The 20,247-nt window shown below is 54.9% G+C and overlaps 1 protein-coding gene across 10 annotated transcripts in view; it reads left to right on the top strand.

Moving 5' to 3' along the window:
* Positions 1-18,999, top strand: part of RPH3AL (rabphilin 3A like (without C2 domains)) — a 189,111-nt gene extending 170,112 nt beyond the window's left edge. For all 10 annotated transcript variants that reach the window (XM_054535327.2, XM_063717950.1, XM_063717953.1 and 7 more), the window contains 3 exons: positions 13,046-13,159; positions 15,604-15,749; positions 17,467-18,999. In XM_054535327.2, coding sequence (XP_054391302.2) covers positions 13,046-13,159; positions 15,604-15,749; positions 17,467-17,538 — 332 coding nt within the window. In that variant the 3' untranslated portion in view covers positions 17,539-18,999. The remainder of the gene's footprint in view (positions 1-13,045; positions 13,160-15,603; positions 15,750-17,466) is intronic.
* Positions 19,000-20,247: the final 1,248 nt, after the last annotated feature.

The raw sequence follows: 20,247 nt of genomic DNA, 5'->3' as shown, positions 1-20,247 counted from the left end.
TTCGCTGCAGTCCCCACCCGGCCCTATTGTCTCTGACACACTTTCAGCATCACCATTGCAGTGTTTTTAAGAAGAAAGGGAAACCGTTCTTGTTTCACGTCCCTGTGAAAAGAAAGAATAGAAGACAGACCAACAGGGACACCTGTTGCAAGAAAAATGGGCATGCTTCTCTCGGAAGGGAAGGGCCCTCATGTCCAGCTCACTTCACTCCCTGACCTTTGCACCTGGCCAGTGGAAGGCAGGGGCCTGACCAGGTCACGTCTGTGTGTCTGTACTCCTAACCCTGACCCCTTGACCCTGCCCCTAGTGGCTGCTGTGAGCATGGAGGTGGCCCAACGTGACGTCAGCAGCAGGGCTTACAGGCCCAGCCCCTACAGGGCTAGTGTTTTCCTGGGGGACTCCTGGGCTTGGACAGTCTTGGCGTTGGAAGTCCTTTTTCCTCTCTAGGTGTTGGTTTCCCTATGAGTAGAATGGATGAGGGGCTGGGACAGAGTCTGTTCTCTCCCAGCAGTCATGTCTTAAACAGGTCTAAATCCAAGGGAATGAAACTTATGGAGGAATTCCAGGCGCGGGGGTAGAGCAGTGGCTGGCAAGGCAGCTCTCAGATCAGCCTCTACTGGAAAGCCCAGTCCCATTTCCACGTTGGCCCCACCCTCTGCACACACACGCACACGTGCCACACAGGCATGTGCTGCCAAATGAAATCCCGTCAGACCCACCCAGCGTCCCCACTGTGCTGTGGTAAGCACTCACTAAGTGCCATGAACTGACTGAAGCTTCCTTCCCAAGTCCTAGCCCCAAGAAGACCTCTTAAGCTTAATTATCACCTTCCCTGTCTCTGTTCATTTTCCTCCCTGCATGGATTCTGTAGTCCCGGGGAGCTGGAAGTACCTGGGATTTTTGAAATATAAAGCTAATAGAAACACACACGCACGCACGCGCGCGCGCCGGAAAGGACTGTTTAGAGACAAGGAAGGGGGGAGTTGTCTGAACCACCCGAGAACAGCACCACAGGCCCCGCGTGGCACCTTGGAAGCCACTGACTCAGATCTCCCTGGTGCAGGTCTGCTGTTTGGGTCAAGAAAATAAACAATCAAACAATGTCATGGACAGTTGTGTGTGTGGCTCTGGTCCAGCCAGACATTTGGGGAATGAATGTCATCCCTCCCAGCTGAGGCAGGGCAAGGGGAGGGGGTGATGCTGCACTGCCTGAGGCCGCCGTGGGTCCCACTGGGAGAGACACTGACAGTCGGCCTTGGTCTTCTCAGGCAGCTGCCATTCTGCCAGGGTCAGCCGAGGCCTGGGTACCATTTGCCTGTCTGTGCAGGTAAAAGGGACGGGCTTTGGCCCTCGCTGCCGAGGAGTCCGATAAAAACAGCAACAGCCGTAGCTGCCCTAGATGACACGGTTTCTCATTGCAGGCTGCGCTGGGTGCTGTGCATCTCTGTTATTTTGTGTCGTTCCCCAACAACCTGTGATGGGGCCACTACTGTTGTCGCATTTTACAGAAGAGGAAACTAAGTCACGGAGAGGTCAAATAATTTGCACCATAGTCTCAGCATGGAAAGGCAGAGAAATACCTGCAGCAGTCAGGAAACTGCCCTTTCCCTAAATCTCAGGGGAGTAGAGGCCCGGCCACGTCTTGCATGGCAATGTTTTGAAACGGAAGCCCACACACACGAATTTGTTTTGACCTTTGGAGCCCTTGGTTAAGCCAGACACAAGCTCAGTGATGATGGGCGTGAATGGAGTGGCCGCCTCCTGAACAGATGTCCTGAGCACAGATGAACTGCTGTTGCTTTCCTCACCTGCTACACCCGACCCCTTCCCCCAGCAGCCCACCTGCCTATTGTGGGCCTCCTTGCTGGCTTACAGATGGATTTCCAAGAGCAGAAGGCACTCATTAGCCACACCATGGAGGTCAGGAGCATCTCTGTCGCCTCTAATTTGCTTGAGACCCAATGACAACCTTGGCTGATTGGTCAATTCCAGCTGCAAGGTGACATCTGTGGGCCCCTTGCCTCTGTCTTAGCTGAACTGGGAGAGTGGGGCCCAGCCCCCAAGGGCCAGCCTCTGGCTTGCTTCTGGTGTGCAGAGCTCCCATGTGTGCCTGGCCCATGCTAGTCTCTGCCTCGTGCAGTGAAGCACATCCATCTCCAGCCGCTCACCTGTCTCGGGGACTAAGTGAAGTGAATAAATCTGGGCCTCTCTGCCCCATCTGATTCCAGCAAAGGCCTGGGAGATAACCGCCCTGGCTCCACTCAGCTCTCAGCTCTTTCCCAGGGCCACCTGTCCATCACAGGTGAGGCCTGGCCTTGTACATGGGGCTGAGCTGATTTCCCGCTGGTGGTCCAGAAGCGGGCAGCAGGGCCCTGGACTGCACACAGGAAGGGGCAGGCAGGCCTCCCTACCTTGGTTGCCCCTGGGATAGACAGGAGATCCAGGCAAAGCAGGCAGCCCACCCCAAACCTAAGCTCTGACCACAGACCCCGTGGGCCTGAGAGAGTGAGATTCCAGCCCAGGTGGGGGAAACTGAGGCACAAACCCAGAGGCCAAGAAAGCAGGGCCCTGAGGATATGTGACAGAGAGACCTGGGGAGGGAGAGACAGAGATGGAGGCCCAGAGATGCAGAGAGGCAGATCCTGGAGAGTGAGAGGAGCTGGCATAGACAGAAGGAGGAACCAAGAAACACTCAAGAAGGCTCTGAACACACAAAGACACAGACACGGAGGGAAATGAAGATAAGAAATTCAAAGGCAGAGGGAGATTTTAGAAACATCATCAAGAGGCCGGGTGCCATGGTTCACGCCTGTGATCCCAGCACTTTGGGAGGCCAAGGCGGGTGGATCACTTGAGCCCAGGAGTTCGAGACCAGCCTGGACAACATAGTGAGACCCTGTCTCCATAAAACAAAACAAAACAAAACAAAAAAACAAGGGAGGCACAAAGAGATGAGGTGAAAGAACAGTGAAGGCCCAGAGACACATGGAGAGAAAGGCTGGAGTCAGGATGCACCCAAAAGCACATCCTGCACCCCAGCGAAGTCATGGGCAGGGGGCATGGGCTTGCTGTGTTTCATTCTTAAACCAAAAGCCATCATCTGTCCCTGACAGTACAGACCACACGCAACCCAGACCAGGCCATGTCCCCTGCATGCCAGAGCCTGGGGCCTTTCTCCTGAGCCAGAGGAGTCCACTGCCTGGCCTTTGCTTTTCCTGTTCTCTGTCCAGGATGCCTGGCACGCCCCGGCCTCAGCTTTTGTATCTAAATTATGCCCATCCTTAAATTCCAGCTCTTCCAGGAAGCCCTTTCTGACTATCCTTCTCCCTGAATGGTCCCCCGCCCTTCGCGTTCTCTCTGGAGGGAGCTGATCTCATCTTCCATCCATCCACCTTTCATTCTATCTGGAGCTCCTCAAGCAAGTGCAGGGACCACGAGATTTCAATGCTGGTGACCACATCTATTGATTTGAGGATTTGTCTTCATTATCCGGTGCCTCCTGTTTGTCTCTGGGCCTGAAGGAGGGAATAAATGAAAATCGATGATAAATAAATAAGCAAGTGCAGGATGCCCTCCTCCACTCCCCAGACCTGGATTCCCAGCCCTGTCTGTGCCCGTCAGCTCCCGGGCCTGGGGCTGTCCTTGGGGGCCTTTCCATGGCAGCCTGGAAGGGGGACCAAGGGAGGAGCGCTCTCCAGGTACCACGTCCTCTCCAGCCCTCTGAGGTAGTCCTGTGGCTGTCAGGGGTGGTCAGGTGGTAGCCAGCAAAGGGCCAGAAGCACACCCCATATCTCCTGGCTCCAGGGTCCCTGAGGGAGGGAGGGAGGGGCAGGCTCTGAGCCTCTTATGGCTGCCAGTGGACCCCTCCCTAAGAGGACAGGCTCTCTAGGCCTCAGAGCCCCCTTTCTCCCTTTCCAGACCCACACCCTGCAGGGAGTTTCCAAACCAAAGGAAGAGCGTGTTTCCCCCAACCCTGCACCCTGACCCGGAGGTGGGTTTGGAAGAGCAGGCTGCGTGAACCGGACACTCTCCCCCAGGACCCACTCATCTGTGGCCATGGAAGCAGCCTCCTACAGCCCCTCCCCATTCAGCTGTTTTTTGCCCAGGCTGAGGCCACCAGCATCCTCCCGAGTGTCCCTTCGGGGGAGGCTGGGAGAGGCTCCTGGCATCCCTGAGGTGCCTCCGTCGTGGCTCAGAAGGGCTGCTTGCTCAGCGCCTGTCCTGGGGGAAACCTCAGCTCTTTGGGGGAGATGGAGGTGACAGATGGGGTCTGGGGTCTCCTTTCCCTCTGCGGCGCACCCCTTGCTGACCCCAGCCAGCCCTGCTGTCTTTGTACAGCGCAGTTTCCTGCCCTGGGGAGGATTTTCAGGAAAACAGTCAGCAAATATTTCCTGAATACCCGCTTTGCCCAAAGCCCAGCAGTGGGGCTGAGGGAAGGGACACGTGCCTTTAGGTGTGGCCTTGCCCTCGAGTGGTGCCTCAATCTGTTGAGGAAGTCGAGGCAGGCATTGGTAGGAGCTGAAATGCAAGTCAGACAGCATCTGGGTGGGGAGAGGAGGGAGGTTGCATCTTCCCTGCTTCTTTCCATTGGCATTTTGCCCGTGAGGATTGAGACTTTTCAGTGGAGAAATGATTTGAATGGGTTCCTGGAGGGGGTGGATTAGATTCTAATTTTTAAAAATATGTATAGGCTTGTATAGCCTTTTAAATTTGCAAAGCTGTTTGTCCTACTTAGTAGTTATTTTTGTCTCCATTTTACAGATGAGAAGACTGAGGTTGAAAAAGATTAAGGTATTTGCCCAGGAGCATCCAAGGCAGGACCAGAGCTCAACCCTAGCTGCTGAGAGTGAACTAGAGCTCTCTCCCACACTGCAGCCTCTGCTGCGACAGAAAAAGGGTCCAGAGAGGGCACAGAAGAGCATGGTGGGGAGACTGAGAGGGGACTGGCCACCTGGAGAGGAGGATTTCTGAGAGGATAGAGCCGTTAGGGTCAGGCAGGACCCTGGGGCGTCCTGCGTGCTCGGTGAGGTGGAAAAGCGATGTTTCTGGCAATAGAAAGGCCTGGATTCAAATCCCAGCTCTGCCTCTGAATGGCTTCTGAAGGCATCCTGTGTCCTGGGTGTCCTACAAAGCCCAGCTTGGGAATCCACACTCCCTCGAAAGGGGTGAGTCCACCTGCGAGGTTGGCCTGGGCACCCCATCTCCAATGTAACAGCTCTTGCCTGTCAAGCACCTACCACAGGCCAGATGCCGACCGCGTTACTTCTTTTCACCCTCAGGACAACCCTGGGTGAGAGTCCCCATCCCCCTTTCCACAGGCGAGCCCCTGAGCACACAGAGAGGTAAAGGACTGCTCCACGGCCGGACACTCACACCTGTAATCTCAGCACTTTGGGAGACCGAGGCAGGAGGATTGTTTGAGCCCAGGAGTTAGAGACCAGCCCTGGCAAATAGGGAGATGATGTCTTTACAAAAAATAAAAATAAAAAATAGGAAACTGGCCTAAAGTCATACCGCTGGGAAGTGGCAGAGGCAGGACACCAACCCAAGTCTCAGAGCCGGTGACTCCCCCACCACAGGCTTCCCTCCAGCTGCCACCAGGATGGAGCCCCAGCCTTGGGAGGCATCCCAGTGGGACTTCAGGCCACGGACCCTACCCTGTGTGCAGGTGGAACAGCCGTCCCCTGTCCCAGCAGGGACAGACAGCCCTGCGTCTCTGCAGCTGTGCCTGCCTGGTGGGCTGGAGATGGCTAATTGGGAGTGTCTACACTCCCGGGGGCCTTATCATCGTTCCTTTACATTAGAGAATTTTTTTTTTGTTTTTAGTATGCAAAATTTTCCACCATCTGCTTTGCCTTGGCAGAATGTTTGCTGAAAATATCTCTCTTCCTCTATAATTCCCATAATTTCTAGGGGCTTTGGGAGCCTCCAAGCAGAGTGGCCGTAGCTCACAAGTGCCTCCCAAACTCAGGCTGCTGGCTGTCCTTGTGCCGGGCGGCAATGCTGTGTGGCCCAGCAGGAGCATCTCCCCACCCCCGACCAGGGAGGGGCACCAGGGCTGTCTCCACCAATGGGCTGTCCCAAGGTTGAATCCCAGGATTCATACCCAGAGTGGGTGCCCGGGTCAGCCCCTGTGTTTTTGTAGTGAAGCCTGGAGAGATGCCTGGGGCCATGCAGACAGGTGGTGGCTGAGCAGAGCCTGGAAGCAGGGTCCCCACATCCTAGCGCAGTGCTGTGAGGCCACACGGCCAGCATGACACCTGTCCCCTGGACCGTCCCAGGCCAGGCCTCTCCACAGGACAGCTGCCACCCATGTCCTTTGAGGCAGTCAAGAAAGAGTTTCCAGAAGGAAAGACTCTTCCCCCCGCTCCGTGTACCAAAACCCTGCGTTTCCATGGTGACAGTCAAATTGCAAATCCAGCCAAGAGTGAGCAGGGGGAGAGAAAAGCTGGCCTCTCCCCAGAGAAGTGGGCACGGCTGGTGCTGGGGCTGGCCACTGCTGAGGATGAGCACCAGGCAAGCAGGCAGCCCTTCTGGGCTGCGGTGGGGAAGCCTCAGGGATGCCAGGTCCCCAGCAAGTGGCTCAGGCCCCTGTGGAGGGGCCCAGGAGGGGAGATTCTCCCCCACCCCTGCCTCTCAGTGGCACCCGGGTGACTCCATGATACTTCTTCCTCCGAAAGGCTATTGGGACAGCCTTCTCCCTGGTGTACTCGCATCTTCCATCTAAAAAATCAGGCGTGGGCAGAATACAGGGCTCGTCGGTGAGCCATCCCAGAATCAGCCTTTGGGGAATTAAAGAGAAAAAAAACATCAGCCTTCAGACACACAGAGTGTTATGTTGAGGATGGAAAAGCAAGGGCCAGAAGATGTATGAGCCTGAAAGCTTTGTTAATAGACCTGGAACACTGACAATCACAGCTGCTGTGCAGGGAGAAAGGTGGCAACGGCAATCAAATGGCAAATTAGCTGAGGTTTGGGTTTTACGGTGACATTTCAATGGAGGGAGGAAGAAGAAAAGGCTTCTTCCTTTGCAGCCTGAGGAAGCCAGGAACATCTGGGGACACTGTGTTTGTGTTGGGCCCAGGGCTTCTCAGCAGGGTTTGCTCGGTGTGGCCCTTCCACCCTGTCAGTAAATGCCAAGGCCGGTGCGGGCACTGCTGACTTCCTTTGGTTTATTTCTTTCGAGTGGTGTTTATTAGAGTGGATTAGAAATGGGATTTGGGTCTGTACCACAAAGACCTCTAAGCCCCAGCTTGAAATTCCGACACAGTGAGCAGAAAGGGTCCAGTCACGGAGAGGCTCTTCCCCCTTCTTGACAGCTGGGGCCCTTTGGGGTCTGTAAACGGAGATGAAGAACAAGGTGACTGTAACTCAGGGAGGATTTCTACCTATTTTTTGTGAATCCTTGTGCACACGGGCACCAAATGGGGACTAGGCCAGGTGGCACCCTGACCCTAACCCCACCTCCAGGGTTGCTGCTTTGGATAAAATGTACAACTCATAACAAATGCCATCCTCACGCCATGGCACGGCACGGTTCACGGTTGTCCTCGGTTTTCGCCTGCCCCCAGCCCAACTCTGTGGCCATGCGTGACAGATGACAGAACAGGGAAGCGTGGGGAGATGGAGGGTGAGCTCGCCTCCCTAACCCCAGTCCTGGGACATCCCATCCCCTCGTCTCCTTCCGAGTCCTTTGACATCTGCCCCTTTGCAGCAAAGGAGCCTGGCACTGTGTGACACCACGGAGCCCCATGCCCACCCCCAGCCCCAGACTGTGTAGATTTTCCATATTAGCCGTGGGGGAGATGGGACATTCCAAGTCAGGAAGCACGACTAGACCTCCCGTAAGCATCTCTGCCAGAGAGAGGCGGAAACCGGTGTGCAGGCGAGCCACCTCGCCCTCCGCAGGACTGTCCTCCTGCTGGACACCTCCCTGCTCCTGGGAAGTATGAGCCACAGGCCTCTAATTTCACTGTAGCTGCCCCAAGGGCAACATGGGAACAACTTGCTCCAGGAGCCTAGCAGGAATCCCTGGCTCCTTCCCACCTCCTCTCCCTTTTTCACAGGGCCCATGAGGTTGGCATCTAATCAGTGAGTCAAAACTACATAAATGCTTATAAAACTGATGCCCGTGAGGTCCAGTCTTGGTGGATTCATGATCAAAGCAGCTCAGTCCAGGACCCAAAAAACAATGCAAAATAAGGCAGGTTTTCCTTGCATTTCTCAAATACTATGAAGAGGGCACACGGACCACAACCATGCCCCATCCCTATCTCCTCTTGCTGCTGCATCACAAAAGTCCGAGGAGCTAGAGCAGAACTCTTCCTGGAGAGCAGGAGAGAAAAAGGCAGAGCCTCTGAGCAGATGGAGGAAGGAGAGGCCAGGCCCGATCCCATGCTCATCACCCTTTTTTTTTTTTTTTTTCATTATACTTTAAGTTCTAGGGTACATGTGCACAATGTGCAGGTTCATTACATATGTATACACGTGCCATGTTGGTGTGCTGCACCCATTAACTTGTCATTTACATTAGGTATATCTCCTAATGCTATCCCTCCCCCATCCCCCCACCCCACGACAGGCCCCAGTGTGTGATGTTCCCCTTCCTGCGTCCAAGTGTTCTCATTGTTCAATTCCCACCTATGAGTGAGAACATGTGGTGTTTGGTTTTTGTCTTTGCGATAGTTTGCTGAGAATGATGGTTTCCAGCTTCATCCATGTCCCTACAAAGGACATGAACTCATCCTTTTTTATGGCTGCATAGTATTCCATGGTGTGTATGTGCCACATTTTCTTAATCCAGTCTATCTTGGTTCCAAGTCTTTGCTATTGTGAATAGTCCATGCTCATCACTCTTGCTTCAGTGCACAGGTCAGGTCCACAGAGAGGAGAGCCACACCAGCCTCATTTGCATGTGCAATTTGGTCCCTGCCCTCAAGGAGCCTCACGACCTGCTAGAGGAAGCAGACACGCAAACAGAGCAGAAAGTGGTTGGTGCAGTGGTAGCAGAGAGCACAGGGCGTTCAGCCAGCCAGGGCACAGGTGAGACGGAGGGCTTCCTGAAGGAGGCAGTTTTCTGAGCCAAGAGAAGACGGGTGGGCAGGGCATTCCGGGCAGAGGCAAGCCGGTCCCAGCGGGAGGTGGTGACAGGAGCCACAAGCTGCGGGAGGCTGGAGGCACCCGGGGTGAGACAGCAGGTGGCGTGGGATACAGGTGGAAAAGTAGACAAAGGGCAGGAGCCCAGTGTGGTCCTGGGGCTGTGGGGAGCCTTTAAAGAGGGTGACGCTGGGATCTGTGCTTTTGCTGGAGCATCCCCTGGCTGTGCAGAGAACACAGAGTGGAGTGCGTGCAGGTGAGGCTCTGGTGGGGCATTGTCACAGGAGTCCAGGTTGGAGGAGCTGACACCTCGAGTTAAACAAGGCAGTGACAATGGTGAGGAAGTGACTGATTTAAGAACCATTTGAGTGAAACTGGCAAGACATGAGGAGAAAAGAGGCAAGACCACGAGTCCCTGACCTTCATGAAGCACCTACTATGTGCTGGCCGCTCTGCTGGGGACACACCCACTGTGTGCTGGCCGCTCTGCTGGGGGTGAACCTACTGTGTGCTGGCCGCTCTGCTGGGGGTGCACCCACTGTGTGCTGGCCGCTCTGCTGGGGGTGCACCCCTGTGTGCTGACCGCTCTGCTGGGGACACACCCACTGTGTGCTGGCCGCTCTGCTGGGGGTGAACCTACTGTGTGCTGGCCGCTCTGCTGGGGACACACCCACTGTGTGCTGGCCGCTCTGCTGGGGACACACCCACTGTGTGCTGGCCAGTCTGCTGGGGGCGCACCCACTGTGTGCTGGCTGCCGTGCCGGGGGTGCACAGGGTTGAGAGTCTTCCGGGTCTTCACGGCAGCCAGCTCCAGCCTCTGGTTGCTTGTTCCTGTGGCTCCCTTAGCTGAAAGGTGACAGAGGCTGGAGCCATGAAGACTTTCCAGAAGCCTCTGGATCTACATGGAAGCTTCCGTTTCCCCGCCCCAGTGCCCACGGTGGATTTCCCTAACTGACCAGGCACTTCCTCCCACTAAGCTTCAATGCGGTCTCTGAATTCTTCCCTACACACTGCTCCAGAAAGGGCTCGCTGGATCACATGAAACGTGCTAGCCACCTCAGTATAGATGGATTTTGTTTCCAGTCTTACCTCCCACCAGCGGCTACCGTGGCTCAGGGTTGTTTGGAAGACGATGCTCACTAAGGGCCCAGCACAGTGCCTGGCATAAGAGCTCAACCCGCCCTAACCTTCCTCCGTAACCACCAGCGTTTTGCATTCCCCAAGGAAAACCCTGACAGGCGCCCCTGACTCCTGCCCCATCTGCTGAGTTTCTCGCCTGTGAGAGCTGGTTACCCTTGATCCAGACCTTTCTGTGCTGTTGTACTCGGTATTGCAATGATATCACTTAATTAAATGTTATGCGGATTGACAGAAAGAGGCAGAAAAGAGACAATTGTTTCATGAAAACCGAGACTTTGGAAAGTCTTTTTTTTTTTCTTTTTTGAGACAGAGTCTCGCTGTGTCTCCCAGGCTGGAATGCAGTGGCGCAATCTCAGCTCACTGCAACCTCCGCCTCCCAGGTTCAAGTGATTCTCCTGCCTCAGCCTCCCGAGTACCTGGGATTACAGGTGCCCGTCACAACGCCAAGCTTATTTTTGTATTTTTAGTAGAGACGGCGTTTCACTATGTTGGCCAGACTGCTCTTGAGCTCTTGACCTCAAGTGATCCACCCACCTTGCCCTCCCCAAGTGCTGGGATTATAGGCGTGAGCCACCACGCCCAGCCCTGGAAAGTCTTGATGGAAGCAACTTGCTTTATAAAAATCTATGGAATTAGGGGCGGGCAGGACAACCGTGGAAACCAAGAGGAAGAAACGGAAAAAGGAGGATTCTGCAGTTGTCCTGCTTGGCCAGGGTCTGTGGGTCCCGCTGCAATTCAGAGAAACTGCACCTGGGGTTGCAGACAATGCAATACGGGTGCAGTTTATACCTGAGAGACTGTGTGGGCCAATCTTGCAGAAGTACCCAAGCCTGGCATCGAAAGATTGGCAAATGGATGTACATTTCTGTGTTTAAAATTAAAATAGAATGTTTAAAGGGTAGCTATATCCTGTATTATGACTCTCACTGTTGATTACCCAGCCAAATACGGTTTCCATTTAGTCCAGAAAAGAGAGTTTCTCCCACGGTGGGTGTTCACTGTGACAACACCCTCACCTCCACTTGCTGGGATTCCAGCCCCATCTGTCTGGTTCCCTTCCGCATTTGCGAGACCCCACTGTGCATTACTGGATGAACTGGGATGAGAGCCTGCCTGCTGCCTCCCAGTTCAATTCTTGCAGTGAAATCAGAGGGTTGTGAGCAGGGGCCGCGGAGCCAGCCTGCCGGGATGAGAATCCGGCTCTTCTATTTACAACTTGGGCACGTGCCCCTATTTTCTTGCCTGTTAAATGGGGTTAATGCTGTTTCCTACCTCACAGAGTTGTTCTGAAACTTAAGTGAATGTATCTTTGGAAAGTGCAGGGAATGCTCCCTAAGGGTCAGCTCTGACTGTCCCCACATCCCTGCAGAGCATTGCCTTGGGCCTATTGTCTCACCGAGTGGAGGCCTCAGAGCTGTTGTTCTTGGGCCTATTGTCTCACCGAGTGGAGGCCTCAGAGCTGTTGTTCTTGGGCCTATTGTCTCACCGAGTGAAGGCCTCAGAGCTGATGTGCTTGAGTCTATTGTCTCACCGAGTGGAGGCCTCAGAGCTGTTGTGCTTGGGCCTATTGTCTCAGTGAGTGGAGGCCTCAGAGCTGTTGTTCTTGGGCTATTGTCTTAGTGAGTGGAGGCCTCAGGGCTGTTGTTCTTGGGTCTATTGTCTCACCGAATGGAGGCCTCAGAGCTGATGTGCTTGGGCCTATTGTCTCAGTGAGTGGAGGCCTCAGAGCTGTTGTGCTTGGGTCTATTGTCTCACTGAGTGGAGGCTTCAGAGCTGTTGTTCTTGGGCCTATTGTCTCAGTGAGTGGAGGCCTCAGAGCTGTTGTTCTTGGGCCTATTGTCTCATCTAGTGGAGGCCTCAGAGCTGATGCACTTGGGCCTATTGTCTCAGTGAGTGGAGGCTTCAGAGCTGATGTGCTTGGGTCTATTGTCTCACCGATTGGAGGCCTCAGAGCTGTTGTTCTTGGGCCTATTGTCTCAGTGAGTGGAGGCCTCAGAGCTGATGCACTTGGGTGTATTGTCTCAGTGAGTGGAGGCCTCAGAGCTGTTGTGCTTGGGTCTATTGTCTCATCAAGTGGAGGCCTCAGAGCTGATGTGCTTGGGTCTATTGTCTCACCGAATGGAGGCCTCAGAGCTGACGCACTTGGGCCTATTATCTCAGTGAGTGGAGGCCTCAGAGCTGTTGCGCTTGGGTCTATTGTCTCATCGAGTGGAGGCCTCAGAGCTGATGTGCTTGGGTCTATTGTCTCAGTGAGTGGAGGCCTCAGAGCTGATGCACTTGGGTCTATTGTCTCACCGATTGGAGGCCTCAGAGCTGTTGCGCTTGGGTCTACTGTCTCAGTGAGTGGAGGCCTCAGAGCTGTTGCGCTTGGGCCTATTGTCTCACCAAGTGGAGGCCTCAGAGCTGTCGTGCTTGGGTCTATTGTCTCACCGAGTGGAGGCCTCAGAGTTGTCGCATCTGCACCATGGTGATAATCGGCCTCCACCATGGCAAGTGGGTCCTTGTTCCACCAGAGGAACTAGAATGGGGGTGGCATGTGGAGGTGGCTGGCCAACAGGTGAACTCTTCTCTGCTGGTCACGCTGAGCCCAAGTCCCAGCCTCCTCACACCAGGACTCCCCTCTTTGGCCAGCAGAAATGCGTGTCCTCCCATCCTGAGACCATTATTTCTTCTGCCCAAAGTGAAAGGGCCAGCTGAGCTGCTACGCCACTTGATCATGAGCTGGGGAGGCCTGCCCTGGCCCCTCCGTCCATGCCTGCAGGCAGGGGCTGGTTGGGTGACCTCCCGTGCTGTGGTCTGTCTCTTCCAGTGGTTTCCAGCGACAGTGACAGTGACTCGGATCTTAGCTCCTCCAGCCTAGAGGACGGACTCCCACCCACTGGGGTCAGGGACCGGAAAGGTGACAAACCCTGGAGGGGGTCAGGTAAGGTCGGGAGTAAAATGCTGCTTACTGGCCGGGCGTGGTGCACTCCAGCCTGGGCAGCAGGAGCGAAAATCCATCTCAAAAAAAAAAGAAATGAAATGAAATGAAACTATTAGGCTGGGCACAGTGGCTTATGTCTGTAATCCCAGCACTTTAGGAGGCCGGAGTGGGCGGATCATGAGGTCAGGAGATTGAGACCATCTTGCCCAACATGGTGAAACCCCACCTCTACTAAAAATACAAAAATTAGCTGGGTGTGGTGGTGGGTGCCTGTAAGCCTAGCTACTTGGGAGGCTGAGACAGGAGAATTGCCTGAATCCAGGAGGTGGAGGTTGCTGTGAGCTGAGATTGCATCACTGCACTCCAGCCTGGCAACAGAGCAAGACTCCATCTCAAAAAAAAAAAAAGAGTGCTGTTTATTTCTGAAGCTCCAGGGACAGAGTGGCTTTGCTGCCTCCTCAGATTGCTGCTTCCCAGTGGGTGTCCAAGGAGTTCTTCTGCATCTGGAAGGAGGAGCAGGCCTAGGGATGGGACAACAGGCTCCTTGAGGCTCCTCTGTACACACAGCGGGGGAAGGAGGGCAGGCAAAGGACAGGAGCCAGGGCCAGCCAGGCCACCCGTGCCCTTGGCCCACACACTTGGGACTCCGCCCGTGCCCACCTGTGAGTGTTCCCCAACTGAGAGTTTGCCTCTTGAATCATGAGAGCTGAGAAAATCAGGTGCAGACCTCCCTGCACTAGGTCAGTCCTGTCATGAAACCACCATGGGGTCCCCAGGACCTGCTGTGACCTCTGGGCCTGCATTTTCTTCTCGTTAGCAGGTGAGACAGAACAGGCAGCCCCCAAAGCCCCTTCTGACTTGGACATCCCTGAGCTCACCCTCTGGGAAACTGCTGTAGGAAAGCGGGTTAACGGGGGCATTGAGACTGGTACAGAGAAGGCCTGGGAGAGGAAAGGAAAGACATTTTCCTGTCCTTCAAACACACGAAGGACTTCTGGAAAAAGGGCCAGCTTCATTCGGTCACTCCACAGGTCAGAACTGGACCCTTGGAAGAAATTTCAGGGAGGCCAATTTTAGTACAGAAGAAGAAAGGGCTCCATAATAACTGCCCCAAACGGGAATGAAATGCCTTGGGGGTCCCGATTTCAGCGAGGCCAATTTTAGTGCAGAAGAAGAAGGGCTCTGTAATAACTGCCCCAGACGGGAATGAAATGCCTTGGGGGTCCTGTCTTGGGACCAAGACTGGGTTGGGAATGGAAGTTTGAGCTAAATCAGAGCCGGCAAAGGCCTGGCACACGTACCAACACCCCCCTCTCCTGTGACCATGGCAGACCTTACTAGGTGATCATGATACTCTTTCCACAGAGCCCTGATGTGCCCTCAGAATCCTCCTCAGTGCAGTTTTCTAAGTGGCCAATGTCAGTAGGTAGAGATGGTGCAAGAGATGAAAACTCTCTCTGGACCAGTGACTTCCCAGGCTCCTTCAGGCTGAAGATTCTAGAGAAAATTTAGAAGAGCATAAAGGAAACTTACCTGCCAGCCTCGGTTTCCAGGGCAGGCTTTATACTCCCCTCCTCCTCCCACCGCAGGCTCTTGTCCCCTCTCTCCACACCCACCCTCAGCTCTGACCAAGCAGGACTGGGAGACAAGAAAAGGTCAGCGAAGTAGCAGGCTCCACGTCTGCTCTCTTGGCCAGGCAAGGACCAGAAACCGTGTTTGAGTGAAGACCCTTTAGTGAGTTAAGGCAGCAGTCAACACCTCTCTCTCATTAGGTTAACCAAAATATATCCCCCACCCCCACCCCCATTCTGTGATAATTGTGGACTTTCATGTTGGTGATCTGTGACTTAGTGAAACGACCTGCAGGCGCGTTCTTGGACCCACCAGCAACGGCCAGAGGGTGGGGTCGGGCGAGAGCCTGGCAGCCATGTGGGTGGGGTCGGGCCAGAGCCTGGCAGCCATGTGGGTGAGGTCGGGCCAGAGCCTGGCAGCCATGTGGATGAGGTCGGGCGAGAGCCTGGCAGCCATGTGGGTGGGGTCGGGCCAGAGCCTGGCAGCCATGTGGGTGAGGTCGGGCCAGAGCCTGGCAGCCATGTGGATGAGGTCGGGCGAGAGCCTGGCAGCCATGTGGATGAGGTCGGGCCAGAGCCTGGCAGCCATGTGGGTGGGGTCGGGCCAGAGCCTGGCAGCCATGTGGGTGGGGTCGGGCCAGAGCCTGGCAGCCATGTGGATGAGGTCGGGCGAGAGCCTGGCAGCCATGTAGGTGGGGTCGGGCCAGAGCCTGGCAGCCATGTGGGTGGGGTCGGGCGAGAGCCTGGCAGCCATTTGGGTGGGGTGGGGAGCAGACACCCCACAGAGACCTACACAGTTCTAAATGAGGAACTGGACTGAGATCACCCCGTCTCGGTTGGAGATCCACGGGGCCCACACGTGATTTCCCACAGGTGGCAGCGTGGAGGCCCCCAGGATGGGGTTCACCCACCCGCTGGGCCACCTCTCCGGGAGCCAGAGCAGCCTGGCCGGTGAGACGGGGACGGGCTCCGCCGACCCGCGGGGGGGACCCTGCCCTGTGCTGACCCGAAGGGCCCCGGTGAGTACCCAGCTGCTGCCTTCTCCCCTCTCCTGCCCCCACGGCCGTGTCTGTCTCATTCACTCCTCCCAAACTGGAGACTGGTCGGTGACATTTTCAATTCTGCATGTTTACCAAGCACTGTGCGGGGGAACAAGGTGAGCCAGACCCCATCCCTGCCTGCAAGGAACAGAGAGAGGGACCCAGAATGGAACTGGTAACCATCCCTAGCCACTCTCGGTAATCACAGCAGTGGTTACCATCCTCTGCTACATAAAATGTGCCGGGCTCCCCTGGGGCAAACTTTCATTCTGTTGGCAGAGTGGCTGGGAGGCTTATTGTCCCCATTTGATGGGTGTAGAAACCAAGGCACAGAGAGAGAGTGAGGGGAGAATCCTGGGCTCCCACCCTGCCCTGCACCTGCTGGGCCCAGCCCTGGTTGGCTCAGGATCATCCTGTGGTGGGGGTGAGGGTTCTCCTTAAACTGAAGCCAGAGAAAACTGCGCAGGTGCAGGATCAGCCCTGTCTCCTTCAAGAAAGAAGCCCTGGGCAGGTTGGGCCCCTCCCTGGCCAGAGGATTCATGGGTACACGCGTGCACCAGGGCGGCAGCTGATCCCCATCCCCGGGGTGTGGAGGGCACCCGGCAGCCACCCACAGGAACGCCTGCCCCACCTCTCTCCTTCCCCACTCGATAGCTCCCCAGGAGCTGCAGAGCATCCGGGAGGCATCTTTGGCTGTGGAGCGGACCCTGCCCCCTCCCTCTAGCCTCCTGAAGGTCCTCCACAGAGGACAGTGTAGAATCCGGCAGCCCTGAGTTCTTGTCCCAGTCCTGCCACCCACAGCCATGTGACCTTGAGCAGACCCCCAGGTTGAACCATATGAAATTGCTTTTTTTTTTTTTTTTTTGAGACAGGATCTCATGCTGTAGCCCAGGCTGGAGTGCACTGGTGTGATCACCGTTCACCGAGCCTCGACCTCCTGGGCTCCAGCGGTCCTCCTGCCTCAGCCTGCCAAGTAGCTAGGACTATAGGCAAGTGCTGCCATGCCCAGCTAATGTTGTTGTATTTTTCAAAGGGACGGGGTCTCCCTATGTTGCCCAGGCTGGTCTCGAACTCCTGGGCTCAAACAGTCCTCCCACAGTGTTGGGATTACAGGCAGGAGCCACTGCGCCCAGTTGAAATTGCATTTTTGTGGTTCAAAAACAGTGAAATACCAGCAGTTCAATATGGTTCACCCTTATATTCGATCTCTCTGCGCCCAGTTCTATTATCAGTACAGTGTCCTTCACAGGGTTCCGGGGAGACAAAATCCAGTGTCACATGGACTGCCTTCCCCTAGGAGGTCCTCAGTAAATGTCTGGTAATAAAGGGGGAAGCTGTGTGGCCCAGTGCAGAGAGAGGGTTCCTGGGCTTAAGAAACAACTTGGGAAGGATTGGCTTAGAGGAGGATGTTCTATTTCCGTGCCCATTTGCTCCTTCCGGCATCCTGAGGTTGCCATGTTGATCACCTGGGTTAGGAGGGGGGCCTGAAGCCCAGAAGGGCAGGTGACTTTCCTGCCATCACACAGCAGAGCAGAGCGGCGCTGGTCTCGAGCTCAGGCTGAGGCACGGGTGCTGTCAGTAGAAGCCTGCCTTCCCCACCCGCTCCTCCATCTCATTCCCAAAGGCCAAGTTGTCACCGGGGAAGGAGGGACTCCACCCCTGCTCACCACGCGGTGACCTTTTCTTTCCTCCAAAGGTAAAAGACGCACCTGGACGAGCCCCCGCTGCTGACGCAGCTCCAGCAGGCCCCTCCAGCTGCCTGGGCTGAGGTGTCTGCTGCCTGGAACAGACTTCCCTGTGGAGGATTCCTGCCAGACCCTGCCCGGCTCCTCCCTGACCGGCCCTTGTGCCCTCGTGAGACACCCTGTTGGCCATGACTCGACAAACCAGTGTTGGGAGCTGTCTGCCTCCCCCACTCAGTGCCTTTCTGCACCCCTTCTCTCCTGGGGAGCTGTCTGCATCCGCCACCCCCTCCACCCACTGCCCTCAGCCCCTGACCTTATTTATTGCCCTCCTCCCACACCCCCAATCTACCTACTGATGATTTTAAGTTTGCGTGTGTCTTGGGTTGGGCTGGGGGGGTTTCCCACATGCAGTGTCAGAGGGGCTGCCCGGCGGGGCTTTCTCCGTGGCTGTATTAATGGTAAGACTAAATGAAACCTAGGGTACGGCCTCCAAAGCTGCGTGTGGCCCCTTAGAGGCGAGCATCAGAGCCAGAGCAGTGAGGGTGAGATTCACCCACCCTCTCCCTCTCCCTTCAGCTCTGGGAGGCGGGAGCAGTGCCCCCCTCCCGTGGGCTGGCCCAGGACCGCGGGTGAAACCTGGCTCTGTTTGGTTTCTTTGGTTTTTGTATGTTTGTTTGTTTCGGAGACAGAGTCGCGCTCTGTTGCCCAGGCTGGGGTGCAGTGGCGCAATCGCGGCTCACTGCAACCTCCGCCTCCTGGGCTCAAGCGATTCTCTCATCTCAGCCTCCTGAGTAGGTGGGATTACAGGTGCCTGCCACCACACCAAGTTAATTTTTGTATTTTTAGAGGAGATGGGGTTTCTCTATGTTGGCCAGGCTGGTCTTGAACTCCTGGTCTCAAGTGATCCGCCTGCCTCGGCCTCCCAAAGTGCTGGGATGACAGGTGTGAGCCCCCACACCCAGCCCTATTAGGTTTCTTTGAATCCCCTCATGGCCTTCCTGGTTTTTGCTCAGCCTGTCTTCAGCTTGAGGAGTTGGGAAGCTCTGGTGGATGCTATGAACTCACTCGCTGAAGAGCAGCCTTCAGGTGCATCCCCGGCCAGGGCACGTGGCTCCCTCAGCCATGAATTCACTTCTCTTCCGGAGGCTCGGCTTGGCATGAAAACACTTCATTCAGAGTATGGGCAAATGCTTCTGGAAAACCCTTCCGTGAAGAGAGAGAGTGTGTGTGTGTGTGTGTGTGTGTGTGTGTGTGTGTGTGTGTGTGTGTGTGTGTGTGTGTGTGTGTGTGTGTGTGTGTGTGTGTGTGTGTGTGTGTGTGTGTGTGTGTGTGTGTGTGTGTGTGTGTCGGTGTTCATACCCTCCTATTCTTCCTGCCTCCTGCCCCAACCCTCGGGTCCCTGGGTCTGGAAGGGCCTCCTCTCCAAGCTGGGAGCTCCTGGGCCCCCACCATTCACTTTTTGTCCTTGCTGCTGGCAAACAGTAAAGAAACTCACTTTCCCTGTGGCACGTTATGCTTCAGAATTAAAACAATGAAGATTAAAATTTGCACTGAGCCAGTGTGTTGATCAAAAGACCCCAACTGCCTGTGTTTCTGAGATGCATCAGTGGAAAAATGGATGGAAAACACTGTGGTGCGTTGACTTGCTGGAACACTTCCTAAGCCGCAGTGAAAGGAGGGGCTGGAGCTGTGTGTGTTCATGCAGCTCACACACCTGATGCTGAACGGATAAGCAAGGCCATCTACATACAAAAGGAAGTACACACAAATAATCAGAATGAGTTCTGCAAACATACATGTATGTATGCAAAAATGTCTTTTAAATGCACGAGGACTTCTGGTTACATATGGTGCATTGAATATATTCATATTTTCCTCTGTCCCTCAAAACCCTACTAGAATGACATAAAGGAATGAAAATGACATAAACCACAAAGACAAAAAGAACAGGAAAGAAGATGGCAGTGAATGCAAATATCTGAAGAGCTTTGGAAGCTGGAACAGTATGATTTGCTTAGTGTCAGCCCCAAAATGTCTACAAAGAAGGAAGCCAAGCATGAACAAGCCCATTTGCTCTGCAGAATCCCCCAAATGCACAGAACTTGGAGGGGCCAGGTGTCCCGAAGGTAGAAGTTCAGGGTGGGTCTGAGAATTGTCTTGATTGAAAGAAGTGTTTACACCCTCAGGTCCCCTCCTGGCCTGGTGACTGCCCTTCTCTGACCATGGCAGGAGACAGGTTTACTGCCGGCCAACGGTGATCTGAAAAGATCCTGGATTGGGGACCCCAAGGGTAGCCAAAGGCTGGGACAAGGTGCCTTACTGAAATCAGGATGTAAATGGGGAAGCCCTCATACCCCTTTAAAATTCCTGATGGAGGCTGATAAAAGCCAGGCCTAGTCCCCATCCATCCACCCCCAAGGCAGGACATTTATTATTATTATTTTGAGACGGAGTTTTGCTCTTGTCACCCAGGCTGAAGTGCAATGGCATGATCTCGGCCACCGCAACCTCCGCCTCCCGGGTTCAAGAGATTCTCCTGCCTCAGCTTCAAGTGAGTATCTGGGATTACAGGCATATGCCACCACACCTGGCTAATTCTGTATTTTTAGTAGAGATGGGGTTTCTCCATGTTGGTCAGGCCAGTCTCGAACTCCTGACCTTGGGATCCACCTGCCTCAGCCTCCCAAAGTGCTGGGATTACAGGCATGAGCCTCTGCACCTGGCTGGCAGGACATTATTGAATTTCTCTCTGGGAAACTGATCAAAGAGAACAGATGGACAGATCCTGACAC

Source organism: Pongo abelii, chromosome 19 (genome assembly GCF_028885655.2).
Source record: "Pongo abelii isolate AG06213 chromosome 19, NHGRI_mPonAbe1-v2.0_pri, whole genome shotgun sequence".
Taxonomy (NCBI): domain Eukaryota; kingdom Metazoa; phylum Chordata; class Mammalia; order Primates; family Hominidae; genus Pongo; species Pongo abelii.
This window is presented reverse-complemented; position numbering and strand designations above follow the sequence as displayed.